This window comes from Pteropus vampyrus, unplaced genomic scaffold (genome assembly GCF_000151845.1).
Source record: "Pteropus vampyrus isolate Shadow unplaced genomic scaffold, Pvam_2.0 Scaffold17, whole genome shotgun sequence".
In the NCBI taxonomy this organism is placed as follows: domain Eukaryota; kingdom Metazoa; phylum Chordata; class Mammalia; order Chiroptera; family Pteropodidae; genus Pteropus; species Pteropus vampyrus.
The window spans coordinates 6,798,411-6,816,789 of record NW_011888798.1 but is presented as its reverse complement, the minus strand read 5'-3'; the positions used below and the strand labels follow the sequence as shown (position 1 = coordinate 6,816,789).

General features: G+C 34.9%; 1 protein-coding gene across 1 annotated transcript in view; it reads right to left on the bottom strand.

Annotated features, from left to right (window-relative positions):
• Window positions 1-10,898: 10,898 nt before the first annotated feature.
• Window positions 10,899-18,379, bottom strand: part of NXPH2 (neurexophilin 2) — a 13,010-nt gene continuing 5,529 nt past the window's right edge. Inside the window, exon 2 of the mRNA XM_011354520.1 lies at window positions 10,899-11,673. Coding sequence (XP_011352822.1) covers window positions 10,930-11,673 — 744 coding nt within the window. The 3' untranslated portion in view covers window positions 10,899-10,929. The remainder of the gene's footprint in view (window positions 11,674-18,379) is intronic.

Genomic DNA, 18,379 nt, shown 5'->3' with positions numbered 1-18,379 from the left:
TGTTTTCACATATTTATTAGGCTTTCCTGCAGCACCACCCTAAGCAGGTGACTTTCATCTCTTTCTTACCTGAGAGTGAAAAGACCTGCAGCAATGCATTCTTGTATCAGTCAAGAGGAAGAGGAGAGACACAGAGCAAAAGCCAAGAGGAAACAAGCTGGTTTCTCTACTCCATTTTAAAGGACTTTCCCTAAAGTCCCCTCTCAAAAGTGATTTCTACATACTTCCCATTAGCCAGGATTGCCACATATGGCGAACCCTAACTGTAAAATGAGCTGAAAAATACAGTTGTTGATGTTGTCATTCCTGTAATTTAACTTGGCAGCTAATGGCCCTGAATAAAATTGAAGTCGTTTCATTAAAAAAAATAAGGGGAGAATGAATACTGGGAAAGCCAGTTACAGTGCTTGCCATGAGCATGAACTTGTAATTAAAAGGAAAGAAGATAGATAGAAAGAAAAAAAAGAGGGAGGGAAGGAAGAAGGAAATTTGTTTAAGGACAGTTGCTAAATATTTTCCAATTTCTCATTTTTTTAAAAATATTTTTTTGTGTGGTCTGGTTTAATATTTTTTTAAAAAAATCAGTTATCAGATTGATCAGTCTTTTGTTTTATGGTTTCTGCTTTGATATCATATTGAGAAACCTTCTCCAGTACATGATTATTCACTTATGCTTTCATGTAAGGCTTGGGTTCATTTTTTACATTAAAAACTAAGATGGCCTATATATTATTTCCCCCAACCCAGCTCATGGAAGACATTGCTAATTGATTATGTCACTCATTCTTAGTGAGCAACCAAGTAGGCTGCAAACCTTTTTTCACATCATCTTCTGGACCGCCACTTCTAAACAATAAAGTTTCGTGTAGCATAAAAGTCATTTGCCATTCTTGATTTATAATATTTTGTATTTTTGAAAATTTTATTCCTACAAGTCACCTTAAATAACTTCTTGGACAAAATGGAGCATAAGTAAATAAATAGAGAAATAAACTGATCTAATGGTAGTTTTAATAATATTCATCAAGCACCACTAAGAGCAGACAACCTACTATTACTATTTCACAGACTAGAAAAAAACCTGAGAAGAGACTTTTTTTTTAAGTCATGTAGCTTCCAATTTAATAAGTCAGTACAATTCAAATGGTGATATCCCTCAAATGACAAAATCACTGATCTATAAAAGAAATCAACAATTATTTAGACAGACACATATGTTTTCTTTTAGCCTCTTACTTTCACAATATAAATTAGTGTTTAGATATCCTAAGTGTCTGTAGAGGAGTCTTGGTACCTGGGGTGTTCAGAACCATGTCAATATATTGAGAGGACTTAAAGGGAGATGAACATCTCTGCACAATAGCTCAAAAATAGGAAGTAATAATTAAAGAATTAGAAACAATAAATACAAATATTTAGGGTGCAAAACATTACTCAGCAAGATTTGAGGAACTAAAAGTAAGGGGAACATTGTCAGTGGACCCTAGAAGTAGATTATCCAGAACATAGCATTTGGGAGTCATGGAGATTTTTCTTTGACCTTAAACTTGGCCCATGCCCTTTATTCTCCCTCTTGTAACCTGCTTTCTGCCTACTTAACATATACTAGGTTTATAACTATTATGACTTTTCTTCTTGCTCTCTCCTTAGAAACAAACAAAAGGGCACTCACTGCAGGTGTAGATGCACATAAATTTAAAGAGAATTATTTTTAAAATATGTGTTTTATAGTTACTTTCAAGGTTTAATTTATATTATTGGGTCCTGAAAGGAAATATCTGGAAAACCCCTAAAAGCTTTCCTCTAGCTGGTGTCTGCCATTGTGCTACTAACTGAAGATGAGTGGCTGGCTGCTCTGATGTTATCGATGATGATACCACAGCATAAAGTAGGAAGAAATAAATGGGACTGGGCTTCATTGGTTTAACCTCTAGAAGCATCATGTAGCTAGGAAGAGAGGTTGTGGGAGGGGATCAATAGCTGACAAATGAAAAGAGTCTCAGTCAGTTGGAAAGGGCATTTATTTTCCCATGATGTAGTGGAATAAATCACTGTAGAATCCTACAACTCAGGATTGTCTTTTACAAAATAACATTCTCCGTTTTTTTTTTTTTTAACCTAAAATCTTTTGGTACTATAGTATAATATATTTTTTTCTACCTTGTTCCATTAAGAAAATAGAAGTACAACTATCTAAATTGATGTTGGAAGTGAAGCAAATTTATTATCAACTCCATTATTTTGATTGAGTATTTTTAGGTAACATGGAAATTATGTGAAACAATACTAGGTACCACAGAATCTGTGTAATAAAATGTGATTCTTGTTCCCATCAAGTTTTTTTCCCCCTTAAAGTAGCTTATTGCCTACTAGCAACATATGGTCTCAGTTGTTCTTTTCTACTGAGATATTTATCTCGAATCATTGTTTCTCACTAATTTTTTTGTGTAAGTCAAATTTATCTTCACATTAGGAGGCCTCTTGGTTGCATGTGACAAAAATCAATGTTTTTGAGGTTATTCTACACCTGTCCTTCCCAAATTTCCATCCATTCACTGCCATTTTGACTAGTGGCTGGTATCTGCCACTGTGTTGCTCTATATTCTTGGATGCTGAGCCCTATGGATTCCTTCTCTTGGACCACCTTGCCGATTGACTTCTGATTGGGTTTAGCAATGGGAGATGCTGTCAGATATGAATGAGGGCAAGTGGAGAGAGAGAGAGAGAAAGAAACATATATTCATTTCTTTTCTCTGTTCTTCTTTGAACAGTGGCTATGTCCCCTTAACCACAGCTCCCACAAGCTAGGCAGCCCTTTCTTCACTGCGCTAGCTCCCACTGCTCTCAATATACTATTTCTTCCCTTATTTCTTTAGCTTAAGGCAATAATGGCTTCCAGTTGTTGCCCAGCTATGGGTGCTTCACTGTATTTGTCATCTTTTGTTGTGGCAACAAACAACTGCAAAGTTTCAGCAGATTAAAACAGTAGACATTTCTTTTTTGCTCATGTATCATGAGGGCTATGGGGCAGCTGTGGCTCAAATTCCGTGTCTTCTCATTCTGGATCCCAGGCTGAAAGGATATGATGTTTTCATGTCAGAGGACAGAAAGTCAAGAGAGCCCAACCCAGACTCCACAATTACATGTAAAGCTTCTGCTTGGATAGGGCAAAGGGCAAGTCTATTGACATCCAGGTGACCAAACCATGTAAAAATGCCAAGGTTAAAGTCAAACAAGTGTGGACATGTACTTCTCCCATATGATGCTCAGACTGTCTGAGTGACCTTTATTTCTGCTAGGACTCTGACTAATACAATTATCTATAGACTTAAAAAAAGGAACATTTATTTCCATGATATATAGAGCAGTCTCACTGAACACAAAGGCAGGGATTGCAGCAAGTCCCCAGAATGAACCAGAAAAAGACTTGAGTAGTTTTAGGACTTTTCTTTTCTCATCTCTGCTCTTTTATGTTTGCTTCCCTCTTTCTCTTTCTGTAGGACAGCTTCGTTTGCTTCTTTACCTACATGTTGGCAAACATTGTGTCCAACAGTCCCTAAGTGTAATATTCTATGATGAACTGTCTTTTGGTCCTACCTCTAAATTCCCAGAGAAGGCTCTGATTGGTCCAGTGTGCAAGAGGTGCTCATTCCCAGTGCTATTTGAAAGAATTCAGTAGGCATGATCATGTTGTACAAAATAGCTGCTGGGACCCAACAATGTCACTACATAGATTATGCCAAAGGAAAATTAAAAGAAAAATAAAAGGGAGCTGGTAAGATCATCCATTAGGTGTCCACTACATCATAGGTTTTCCTTTTGTGATCATTATTTTATTAAACAGCACTTATTAACTAAATAAAATTAGTTTATTTTGTTTAGTGAAATATCTATTCTCTACTTAAAAGAAATATGGGTAATAATATGAGGTCAATTGTCTCTTACTTTGTTTTTAATCTTTGATCTTCTTTATGCAAGACACTATGTCTAAATTTTTATCTTCTCCCAAATATAGAAAGCAAGAATACATTTTAAGTAGACATCTGTCTAAAAATATCTGAGAATTCCAATTTCTTTTCTACTGCCATATATGGCTTCGAGCCTGGTAATAAGGACATTTTTACTCATATGCTAGGTAATTTTGAGGGAGAGAGTTTAAAGAAAAACAATGAAGTGTAATAATTTACAATGGTTTTGGTAAGTCTACACTGTATAAAGTATTGGTAGCAAAAAAAAAAATAAAAATAAAAACAGTATTGCACTTTAAGATTCTTGTCCTCCCTAACTGCTCACAATCTATGTGATCTTTACTTTCGCCTCAACATCACTATGAGGCAGGTATTATAACTCCATCTTGCAGATAAGAAAAACCCAAACTCAGAGAGGTTGAGTAATTGGTTCAAGGTCACACAGTTATTAAATGGCAGATTCAAAGCATAAATCCAGGTTAGACTAACTCCAAAATCCATGCTTATTGGTCAAGTATCTAGGATGGTATTGGACTCATAGTAGACATCAATAAACATTAGCTCCTTTTCCCTGTAAACACTCTTTTACCTTTATAATATTATTATTTGAATGGTTCTTTCAGTAAGTGAGTGGAGCGGGACTTTAAAAATGATAGGCTCCATTCACCATGATAGATGCCGTAGGGGCTCTGAGAGTGAGCTGGCTTTCCAGATTCTATTGAGAGCAGAATCTGAGCTTAATCCTGTTAATATTTGTAATTTCTGCTTTAACCCAACAAATTCTGCAAAATCGTTTTATATTTCAGAGACTTAGAACAATTCTACAGGACTTCTATTTGTCATAGAGTAAATGACAGAAAGAGAGAAGGCAGAGGGCATCCCATTACAATCATAATTCTGGAGGTATTCCATTTTCAAGTTCATATTGAGCCACACACTATTTCTCACATGATTTGCTCTGGAAATGTTCTTAATTCTAGTCAAATATTTGATACATAAGATGTAATGGTATATTATTACATTACTATACTACATATGAATTTATACATATATTCGTATATATGGATGAAGGTAAGAAGAAAAATATCAGAATGAATATATTTATTATTGATGAAATTATGGGAATATGCTTAAATTTTTGACATTTGAAAGTGATTTATTAAATTTAAAAAGGATACAAAAACAAATTAATGCATCATAATGTTTCAGCTAACCAGAATACACACAAATGGGAGCATTTTGAAAACTGAAGAAAACATATTTAATCATTTAAAACACTTCAAAATATATTCATTTATCTCTGCCACGATACTCAAGAAATATATACTATGGTTTTCCTCTGGACAGGGAAGCAGAGTAGCTATAGAAAACAGCTGGGAGGAAAGTCTTCCAATTATGAATCATGTGTGTTACTAACAAAAAAAAAATAAAGATAAAAAAGAAAATGAATATGCTTCTTCCCTGTCTTTGTAGGTGGAGTAGAATTAGCATGATTCTTAAATTACTGCTTTATTATCTTTTAAGAAGTTTCTATCTCTATTTTATGAGTCATTTGTAAAACAAATGTTTTTGAGTAAATGACTCCTTATGATATCTTTCAACACAACTTACCATCATGTATATATTACTTAAAAGGCAATAGCTTCATCTAGGCATTGTGAGACATTTAAAAGAGTATAAAATGGGATCTCTAGTGAACTTTTGTTGTTGTTGTTGTTGATGGTAGAACACAGGAAGAGGAATAAATAATGAGGCAAGCTAAAAGCATATGAAATTATGACTATAGTGCCTAGCATTGATTGAAAGAAACAATTCAAATAGAGAGAGATCAGAGCGGTCTAGCTGCTATAGAGGAGATTTAATGCAGTGTTTGTATTAGATCATACTGAGATGCAGTAACAAAACCATCTTAACAATTCAGTGACTGAAAGAATAATATATTTGCTTATTTCTCATTTAGCAGTCCCGAGTGGGCTTTTGATTAGCTGGATGGCTGTCTTCCACGGTCGAAAGACACTCATATGGGCAGTTACTTTGCTTCCTTCATTGCATAGCATCTCCGATCCCTCAGGGCATCTCTCTGAGACAGCCAAAGGGGAAGAACACAGAGAAGCATGAGAGCACTTTTATATGAATCTATATATGTCAATCCTGGAAGAATACATATCCTCTTCTCTCACATCGCATTTACTATAACTTGGCAACAAGGCCACACTTCACTGCACAAGACAGGAGCATGCAATCTAGCTGACTGGCCACATACCTGACCTTTCCATTGCAATAGAAGGAGGAGAAGGGTCCATTTTGGTGGACAGCTGACAGTATCTATCAGCAGGAAGAATGATAAAAATTATCAGGCTGTTAAACCTCATCAGGCCTCCTTTATCTGACAAACAAAACTTATTCTAGATGATTTCTAAAATTATTTCCAGCTTTTAAGTTTCTGTGGTTCTGGGAGCTAGCATTCAGTATTCATTGTGCTTGGCTGGAGAGATATGTTCATATTGGAAATGGTGCTAGATAACTCTTACATTACATGGGTAGAGTGGGATCTTGAATAATCACTGTATTGCACTGGAGATTTTAAAAAAATCAAGTGATAGATATTGATCAAGTACTTACAACATAGAAGACACTTTGCCAGGTGCTGTGAAGGACACAAAGAAGTTAACTCATTTTCTCTTGAGAATTGATTACATACTACTTATGGGGTAGCTGAATTGGATGGAAAAAAGAGAAATATTCCCAGGGTTCCACACTTCACAGTATGGGGTAGGAGATGAAGGTGAGTATGAAGTGCCCCTTGAATATCTCCTATAAGATTTTTATGAGGCAAAAAAATCTCTAACATGAGCTTGTTTCCCTGTGATTTGTCTCTTGTAATTGGAGATATTAAATTTCTATTCATTCAAAGTTCTGGCTAATTAACTTGAGGTTAACTATAGTTTTATTTCAAGTAAAAATGCATAGCTCTATCCTCTATTTTATAGGCCAATTAATTAAGATTCTTTATGGGGTAAAATTGGACCTTTAGGCAATTAAAGTAGTCCCCACAATTTACCTATTTCTATGAAAATATATTATCAGGTGTTATAATAACTTGAAAATTCTGCCAACTGTAGAATTCTATTGCTGTTGACTCTTAGCCAATTATACCTCTAATATGTCCTAGAACGCTTATCTTTGGATATAACGGTTCTATCTAGACTTTACTTTCCTATGCTTTTAGTTTTAAAAAATTATGTGTTTTAGAGAAATTACAATCTTGAAGAATTTGGAGAGAACGTTTCCAGCCATTTTCATATTTCGTTTGGCTTCTGGATCATGTCTTGTTATAAACTCACTGCAGTTATTTTTGTTTTGTCTGGAATAGCTGCTTCAATTTACATTTATTATGTAACATAAGACCTGGCACTAGGAGTCAGGAGACCTACATTTCACTTGGGTTTGCCACTTAATAATAGGTATGTCCTTTACTCTCATGGGGCCTCAGTTTTACTTGTCTGTCAAATGAGGGGTTTAAACTGGAAGATTGTGTAGGCTGCACTCTCTTTGAAATATTACTCTTCCATATAGGTTGATCACTTTTCTTTATTTGATTATCAATTCATTAGTTTAATTTTTGTTTTTAAAAAGGTCAGTTCCTTTAACTTTCTTTTTGAAAGTATCGTCAGAAGCCCATTTGAACCACATAGCCTAGTGTGCTTATTTAAGATGTAGATTCTTAATTCCTGTAACATTCACTAAATCAGACTTTCTAAGGAAGTACTTCTCAGTTTTTAATGAATATACAAGTCACATAGGCATCTTGTTAAAATGAAAACTCTAATTCAGTATGTCTGGGGTAGGACCAGAGATTCTGCATTTCTAACAAGCTTACAGATGATACTGCTCATCTGCTGACAACACTGTGAATAGCATGGCTCTCTAAGCAGTAATGGCAGCTCCAACCCAGCAGGACTATGTCTTGAATGGAGACAGAATTAGCCAGATGTGGAATGTTAAAAATGTAGCAATCATGCCTAAAACGTAGCATGTGACATCTGGGTCATATAAAGAAGAAAAGTGTTGCAGAATAAAGAATATAACGTAATATGTATCAGGTGCTCTTATGAGTGGCCGTATCAGAGGATCATATTCATTGTCGCTACTCTTATTCTAGATCATGAAAATGTGTTGAAGTTCCAAGTTCTAAGCAGTAAGAAGGAAACTCTCTTTTTTACCAAGTGCTGCTTTGCTGCATGCTACGCTGCATGCTGTCCACGGGATTGCTCTCATTTCCCTTCTACAGATTTTGCAGAGCCTGTGGCTGGTGTGATCACATCGTTTTTAGTCATAGAAATATGGTATCTTTACTCATTTTGTGTGATGATAGGTAAAGATTGTTTCTGCTGAAGTGAAACTAGCTTGCAGGCCTAGCGAGACTCCAAGAAGTTGCCTGACCTTCCTGTGCATTAAATTTCTGCTTGTGTGTGTGTGTGTTTTTTAATTTTTAAAGATTTTTTTCTTGAGGTATACCAACACTAACATTATATTAGTTTCAGGCATACAACCTATTAGTTTGATATTTATTTCAAAAAAAATGTGTTCCTTTTAATTTGAACAGTTTGTGATCTGGGATAAAATTAGCTTACAAGAAAGTCTTTTTCCTCAACTGCAGTACTCAAAGGCAAAAATGACTTTGTAGAAATGTGTGCATTTGCATGTTTAAATGGGATCTGATATATATCGTGCCAAGAACCATTACTGACAATTATGTAGGCTTTGAAATTAAATTATGACTTAAAGATATATGTGGCATATGTTCTACTCCAATTAAAAAATATGCCTGGAGAAAATTTTTTTCTTTCTCTTTCTTTTTTTTTTTTTAACGTTGCTAAAATCTAAGACTCATATAAACTGATTTAGCGCTTTTTTTTCTTTGCATGGATATAATGTTTATGTCATTAAACTTTTGAACATCAGATAATTTTAAATCGCATTTCATGTTGTAATAATAATAATAATGGCAATTCACACTTGCAGAGTTCTCACTAGATGCCAGGCTATGTGCCAAATGCCTTATATGAATTATCCTTTTACTCTATAGTCTCCATAGTCGAGCTGTTCTGTTTAATATGTACATATGAAAAATCTTAATGCTTAGTTGATACTGTGCATGTGTGCACACACCCACACAATAAACCCTTATGAGGAAAAGAAACAAGAACAGTCTTAAAAAAAAAAACAAAACAAAACTCTGAAGTCACGTGACAGATTTAGCAAATTCTTTTTATTTACATAGAAATGTGTACACATACTTTCTTTGTACACAGAAAATTCTAAGTATATATACATATATGATTCCCACATATTTTACAATAAATAGTATTTTAATTTTGTTTCTAGATGAAAATAAAAAGATGTCTCAAAATATTTCACATCAACCACAAAACTACAAAAGCACCTGATGAATCCAGAGCAAAAATTTCAAGCCTGTACTATCACACACTAAGCCTACTACAATTTTTACAAAAACAAAATCAAACACTGTGCAGATATTAGTAGTTAAAGGAAAGAAATGGAGATGCAAAATAGAGAACAGAGCTGTTAGCTTTTTGAACAACGTGGTAAGAGTATTTTTGTTGGTTAGGACTGGTTTCTCTTCAGTCCTCAATTTAAAGTTTTACTTTAACTGATATTGTACAGATGAGAAGGGGGAAAAAAGTTAACATCTATTGTAAAAAGAGTAACCATTCTAATTTCTAAAAACATTTTTACTGGTCATCCAAACCTTTTTTGTTGTGCTAATGCCAAGATCATCCAGTTCTACAATCCAGGATGATTGTCTAACCCCCTGGAGAAGATGGGGAGGGCACTGTTTGGGAAGAAACATTAATTTCAAAAGCCTGGTGAGTCAGGTATCTTGATTATTATCCCTTAATAATAATTATTAATGTTTAAATATACTCTTTATTTCTACATGGAATTTGATCCTTCACTCAAATAATTAAATTCAAAGAGAATTTAATCTGGGAGGCTAGTAATAATGAATCCATAATCCTGGAATTTCTTCCCTCCACTTCCAACTTTTCCCCATTTTGAGCTTAAAAACAATCACTTTCAATTTCAGAGTTGTTCTACACATGTATACAAAAATCATACTACAAAATGAATAGAATGAGGTTATAGGTTATAGGATGAATACAGATTTATGACATGTTTGACAATCTCACAGCACTGAATTTGGCAAAAGAATCTAAAAAGATGATTTTACTATCATTGAATTGACATATCCAGATTTGCTTTCCCAATACACCAATATTACTACTTAAATGAGAATCATAAGGGTGGTGACCAACACAGGGCTAAGTGTTTAAATCACATTTGCTCAACTTTAGCTCAGATAATAATGTGTTTAGTTCCACTGTGGCACTGTAACTTTACACATGAGTTTTAAAACAAATTTTACCCCTTCAACTCTCATATCCCTATCAGTGCAGATGTGGGGAGAAGACAGCAATAAAAAAGAATTTGGTGTCAGAAATGCAATTAATCTATCAAATATAATCTTTTCTGTTACCTTACTGAATCTGCTGTTTTTAAGGTAACCTTCTAAAACATATTTCAAGGCAGTCTCATTTCAAGAGCACTGTTTATCACATGCATAATTTGATTCTTTCTTGTTATATGTTACTACCTCTGATTCTTCTTTTAGAGAAACTATATTTGGAGGACTTAGCCATCCTCAATGAAAGTGATGGCTCTTTAGATTTAAGGTATTTAAGATAGAAACAAACACATGCCACATTTAAAAATGTTCCTTTTTCTTTTCTCTTTTTAAATTTGAAAATGTAATATGGACCTAAGGTTCACTGCTAGAAACAAAAGGGACCCTTTACCATGAAGAGCTGGGCTTGGTTCTTGGTCATTCTAATTTGATGTATATATATTCATCCCTTATTTCTATCATTGGAAAGACTCAGCCAGAAGATAAGTATGGAGTCTCACTATGGTAATTGTAGTCAGGACAGACCTTTTGCACAAGTTTATAATCAACACTGTAAAAGGCAATGTAAATGCAAATGACCTTGAAGGGCTTGGAGCACAGCCAAGACACATGGCTCTGAGTCTGCTCCTGGTAGCAGATCTTCGACGGGTCAAAGTTGCACAGGGCAGTCTTCTTTGCCCGATCTGTTTTTTCATACTCAATGCGACAATTGAAAGATTTGGATTCCTTGGTCTCCAAAGTAGACTGCGGGGAAACTTCAAATTCCACGACTTTGGAGGGGGGTACCAAACTAACTGAAACATTGCCCAGGCCTGTGGAATTATGTCGGAAATAAACACTGAAGGTTCCATTGCCATGGTCAACAATTTTCCCCGTGATTAGGAGGTTGAGTTTGACAGTTTTAATGTTGGAATGGAAGTCACCCCATCCAAACATTTTTTTAAATTTTCCCGTTTTTACTATTGGCCTCCGTTTAGTTCTTGTCAATGGTTCCTGAACCTCCGTGATGTTGGCCAGCCAATCCCAGAAGTGTTCCATGCTGTCCGCATATGCCAAGTGTCCGGGCTTTGGGACTGGAGACTGTTTAATAAACAGGCGCAGAGGATTGATGATCCTTGAGTGTACCACGTTTCCAACCAATGTCCCTGGAGCATCTTTGTCTTCCCAATCCAGCCCCTCTGTGGCATGCACCACTTTTTTACTGTCACAAAATAACTGTGAAAAGAAGAAAGAGAAATAAACTTTAGGTTTGGGCTTTGAGCACACACATACTATAAAACCAAAGCACAAGGGAAATTCTTGCAATATTATTTAGATTCTTGCTAAATAGCATTTCACATACAAAGCTGGGCTCAGCACTATAACAAGATGAACATTTAATTCCAAGCAATGTAAATCCGTGAGTACAAAAATTAAAATGAGATAAAAAAAAGTTTTTCATTTTAATGGGCAGACGTGGTTTTAGTTGCTGTTTCCTAATCTTTACAATCTTATCTTTACAAATTGAGGGAAGTAGTATATTGTGGTCTCTCATTTGATAAAAACATTAAATTTGTGAGAGATTTTCTTTCAGGTAAAACATAACTATAATGCTGAAGGTTTCTCCCAAGAAGCTAGAAACCATCCGAATATAAAATATTGATCTTAAATATATTTTGAAACATTAAGACTATTGTTTTCAAAAGCTTATGTCATATAACTTCCTAGCTTTTGATAGAATTCCACCTCAAAGTGTAATAGAAAAGGAGCATAAATAGTAACAAAAAGTTCTACAAAAGATTTAGTTGAAAAGCATAATTTTGAATTAATTAATAGATGGTATATAATACAATAAATTTTATTACAATTGAACTATATCTTGAAAGATAGAACTGCTAAGAGTTATGTGCATGTGGTTTATAGATTCCACTGTATTGTGGTTCAAATCATACCCACTGAAACACAGAACTTTATCTGCATTTGATTTTTATTTTTATTCTTTTTGTAGTAGTATAAGAGTCGCCATGATTTCTAAAAATCATTTAGTTAAGTCAATGTGGATTTTGAGACATGGAACTGTAATACATAAAACTACTGCCTGGAGTGAATATTTATAAATGAGTTATAAAGCCTGGAAAATAGGGGTTTCTAGTGGAAATACAGATAGTCTCTTATCTCTAATGGCACAAACCATCCCGGTAATGATTTTCGGAAAACTGTCAGCATGATGAAAAGGATGAGAGAGAAGTGAGGCTGTGTTTATGTACTGTTTCCCCAATGCTTTCATACATGGCAAAGCACCTGGTAAAACTAGTCTCAGATTATTACAAGTATTATCGCTTTCAATCTAATTTTGAAAAAAGAAATAATAAGGCACGGCCTGGATTATAAACATTGCACTCTTCTACATGGTAGAGTTTAATAGCATGAGGTTATTTTTTTTTAATATGTTTATAAAAGTTTAGAAGTTTAAGTTCTAATAGAGCTTTGTGAGAAGTGTTTTACCTATACCTCATCCTCAATCACTTTAGAGTAGGAATCCAAGAACTTAAATATATGTATGGGTTTTTCTTTTCTGTTTTTTTCTTCCTTTGGCAGGGGGAGTTCATAATATATATTAATATATATTGGCTCTTTTGATTAATTTACTGAAGACTTTTCCTCCTCATGTCTCGTATTTTTAAAAATTCTTTTCACTTAAATTATTGAGGTTTGGCAGGAGGGCAAATTGATATGATGCACATCCTTACTATTTTGAGAACTTAAATTCATATTACCGCTCCTTAGGGGAGTACACATCCTGAGTTGCATATGCTCCTAAGTGGAAAGCCTCTCCTGGTGTAGAAAGGCTGGCATGTTCACCGGGAAAAGAGGGACCATAAGTCAGTATTTCTGTTCAAAATATTCTGGGTGTTTCTAATACTGTAACTTGCTTTTTGATTTTGAACACTTTTAATTACAATGTGCATAAACCTTGTTCAAATCAATTGGTACTAGCCTGTGGAGTCAGTGCTGGCTCCAGTTATGATTTCAGTTTCCAAGAACTAATGCAGCCAGGTCTAAGTGAGGTATCCTGGCCTCTCTCCAGCAAGATGACCAAGGACACGTGAGGAGATAAGCAACCCCTTGCTGATCAAGGTCTAATTTCTCTTTTCTATGATTATGATTCCTGCTGCCGAGAGTCTATTATCAATTTTTCACTTGTTTCCAGGACTTCATGAGCTGTGCCTTGCTTGGTCAATGCTGACAGACATACCTTGCACTTGCTGAGAATCTCTACGTAGTATATAAGAAATTTTCCTTTACTTCTCGATCTCTACCCCTTTCTGAATAGGTAAATAGGGTAAATCCTTTCTGAAATTCTTACCTTTTAGCTTGCTTTTTTAAAAATAAATTTCAATTCTTACCTCTACACACCATGCTGCTGATTAAATATATTTTCACTTACACGTATGACAACAATCTTTGCTACCAGCAGCAACAAGCTCTTCTTTTACATTAAGATGCTTGCTTTACATTACACATTTTCCTGAAATTTTCCTCTTGTATTATTTTTCTTGATTTAGCACTTTGCCTGATTTTTTCATTACTTTCCATTATTGAAAACCTATAAACAGTGAACCCATAATTCAATGACAAGTAAGTTTGAAATCTTAAGTTAACTGTATTGGTCCATTTTGGAATACATAATACACTACATTAAGAGAGACATTACGAGATCCTTCTCATCGCTAGGACTTCTGCTGTGATACTTCTGAGAATAGTCAATGATAATAATAATAACAAAAAATGGCCATTTACTGGGATTTAAAAAAAAAATCTGAAGATTTTCTTCCTAGTTATTTATGTTGCAACAACTTGACCCAAACTTATGTACTCACCCTAAAAAATATGAGTGTAAAAAGAAATCTAAGCTTATCAAACAGATAAATTAGATGTGATCATTTTCTTTCAGATGGCTCATCAACTCTTCAAAAAAGATTCTCCATATGAGAAATTAAAATGGAATTTGATTTCTAAAAAATATATTCTAACACAATACTCTTCAGGTTCAAATATGTATAAGAAACCCTTGATTTTAAAGTTGGCCTATATAAAAAATAATAAAATTTAACTGATAGCACAGATTTATAATAGTTCTCTGTTCCAGAGACAACACTCACTAATAGTTCCATAGATGAAAAGCAGAGATATATATATTTTAATTTTTTTCTTTGCCCTAGACCATCACATTTTCTACTTTAACAACATTAAACGAGTTGAGAAAAGCTGTGTATAACTTCATTTGTTTATTACTTTAAACTAAATGGACAATTTTCACAAATACTGATTTTCAAACCTAAACCCAAATCTCAAAAAGCTATCAGATAGTGATGTATAATTAAAATGGTAAATATATTTCGAATTGTCTTAAAAAGTTGACAATTGCACCTCCTCTCCTGACTTGCTCTCTCTTTGATGGCATGCATACATCACTGGTAAGAGGGCACTCTCTCCTATAACGAGGTCTACAAATATTTGGTTGTATAACCTAAGACCCCAAGGCTCATGTTTATCTTCAAAAGACCTAATCAGGGATGACTGGGGTTGGATGAGTCACAATCCTGCCCTTCACTCGTCTATACACTCCCAATATGGAAGCAGTATGGTGGAAAAACCTAGGATTTAGTGGAGGATGATCTCATCACCCCTTGCTTAAGTGAACCACGGTTTTTTCACCTATATCTCCTTTGCTGGTTTATTGTAAGGATGAAATAAAAGAACAGATGGAAATTACTAAGCCCAGTCTCTGGCAAAAAGAATTCAATAACTGATGGTCCCTGCATGGTACAATGGATAGTCCCATGCCTCCTATTCAAGAATCGTCTTCAAAAGGTTTTTATATATTCTCAGGCCTCTAGGAAACTGATTATGGTTAATCAAAAAAACTTGTTTGGTGCCATATAACACATTGATGACTGAGTAGAAAGCAATCTTTTCAACTCCAGAGCATCTATCACATGTTTCCTTGTGTTTCCAGTCTCACTGGCATCTTAGTCATAGCTAGATTGCTGGCACAGGTAGGCTTTCTTTGCCAAAAAAAAAGTGGATCTTTAAATCCAACCTACCAAATGAGTCAGCAAAGGGAGCTGAAAGTACAATATGTCTGGCAGGTGCCCTTGTTCCTGGACAATTTCCATGATACAACTTACTGGGTGAGGGCTGTAGGTGGTTCTGAAGCTGCTGGCAAACCACTCTGCCCAAGGCAAAGTTGTTAGATGTTTTCCACAAAACGCATGGCTGTATCCCCTCGTTACTTTTGTATTTGCTGAGGCTCTCTATGCTAATATTGGTATCACTGCTGTCTTTGTCCCATCATATTGCAATAATAATGCAAAAACGTTTAACTGCAAGCACAAAACAGAGTTTAAAAAAGGGAGAAAGAGGAATTGCTGTGCTTTATCTGTTTGAACATTCCCTGATTTCAACACATTTATCAAAGCTTAAGTAATTTATGTCTTGGCAGGGTGTATCAATTTCACAAAGCACACACATTAGCTAGATACAATGATATCATATTAGCTTTTTTTGCATCTTACAGAAGAGCTCAAAAAGATTAATAAAAGCTCAAACCTTCATCAATTAAATGAAGCAGGTGGAAGGAAGAGAGTAGGGGAAGAAGACTGTATTTCATTTCGGTTCTTTTGTTTTCAGGGGGAAAAAAAAGCTGACAGGTTCAAATCATTCATCATAACAAGCTGGAGTTGAATTTCCCTGATAATTAAATGCATTTTTTCCCAAGAGGCAGAGAAGCTGCAATGAATTTCATAGTAGCAGATGTGAGAACTGTCACAAATTATGGAAATAATTTATAAACTAAAAAGCATCTTTCTCTGCAAATACTATATCAGAATATCCTTTTTTCAATCATATCTGTTATGTATTTTTCAGTAAAAATTTTATTTTAAAATAATTTTAGATTACAGAAAAGTTGCGTAGTACAGTTACCACATACCTGGCACCCAGTTTCAGGTGTGTATATATATATATATAAATTTTTTTTTTTAGGCAAGTCAACCCTTGGTTGTCCTCACAGATTGTAAGGACCTTGTCAGTTTACAATCTCTTATTTTTTAAATTTTTTATGCCTACAACACCATGACTTATCAGAGTCAATACTAATCTTAATCTTCTGGCTTAGGTAGAAAAGATCTTTTTTAAAGTTTTTCTTTCAGAATTCTCATAGGCTTATATGTTTTTGTTATCATAAACTTAATCTACATTTAATTCAGTGGCACTTAATTTTGTTTTTGTTTTTTTTTAAAGTCAAGCAAACTCAAGCATTTCAGTTTGTAACTCTTTACTGCATCACTAAGTGATCTAAAATAACCTCATTTTATTTGTTGTTTAAGAAATCATACACTATTTATAAATTACTCTGGCAATATTACGTGCTATAAATTTGTCTATCGCCATCATTATAATTGTTGCTATTTTATTTTTATTAAATCTTACTTTCTTAAAAATTGAAGCCATTTTGATAATTAATAGCTTAATAAAGAAAAGTTTATTCTATAAATGTCTTAAATTTATAGCGTTGGAATTACTTTCTGACTGTATTAGATTCAAATGCCCCTTTTCTCATTTTTGGAGCCAGTCCATTGTATTTGATTCTGCACATCTAGTGAGTCAGTATCATCTTTTAGATGAGGCCTTCTTTGTAGGTTGACCTGTTGACCAAGAGGAATAGAGCTAATAAAAGAAAAGCCCACAAAAGAATATTCTATATTCATAGTGCTCTGGGTGCTACAAGGCCACTAATGCTACTTGGTTTCCCTTGGGATCTAGGGCAGTAAGACCTCTGCCATAATTATGATAAAATCCTTTTTTATACATCCATCATTGTGATAGCTTTTCTTCTTCCTTGTAGTTGCATGGGGTGCTGAGTCCTAAACTGTGGGTGAGGGGAACATGTGGGTATGAGAAGAGGAAGGATAGAGTTTAGGGGAGGGGAGGAGCTCTCCCTACAGTAAATGGATAATAGAAAGGCAGTTAATGGCATTTAAAGCTTTGAGCTTCTGAGGTTCAAATTCTGTCCAATATATACTATACCATTATCAGTCCAGGTAGCTCTATCCTATAGCAATCCTAACAGGCGGTATTTTTTCCTACTTGACAAAACGCCAATGGAAGAGAGATCACCACTGGCCTTGCTGCCCCAGTCCAGTGTCTAACAATTCTAATTGACACATTTATTTAATAGCTATTGACTCTTCACTTTCATGGCACCAGGGGAGTAGGAGAGACTTGAATTTCCTCAGTAATTGAAGCTTAGCGCTTTAAGCTCACTGCCTCCTGATTTTAGCAAACTTGTTTAAGAAAGTGGGAAATCTAAAACAGTTTAGACATATTTCCACAAAAATATCATTTTATTTTGTAGGAGTAAGTTTATTGCTTCACTGACTTTTGCTTATACCTACAATCATATGAATGCTACTGTATACTCCCACATTGCACCTGCAAATTATTGAGTTGGGAGAAGTAGAATGAACCAATCGAGTCTGTGTATTGTGGAAATTAACCTGTTGGTACATCCTCCAGTGGCTGAATTTACCCAATCAGAGAAATTGTGCCAAGAGTGAAGAAATAAATGAAAGAAACAGGGGCAATGAACTCAGTCAGAACAGGTAAAATATGAAGCGGGAAAGAGTAAAGGATAGAAACAGTAGTGATTTGATTTAGTAGAAGAAGTTGGGGTCAGGGACAACTGAATGGAAATCTGGCGCTGTCACTTATGGTCCCATCATCTTGTGCAAGCCACATCCCTTCTCTGTGCCTATTTTTCTGTAGAGTAAATAGTGAAAGAAAAGGCTGGAGCTGCACTTCAGAAAGATGAAGGAGGCTGCGAGGTAGAAAGTGAATGGAGTAAGGCAGGTCTATGGGCAGGAACACTTGCAAGGAG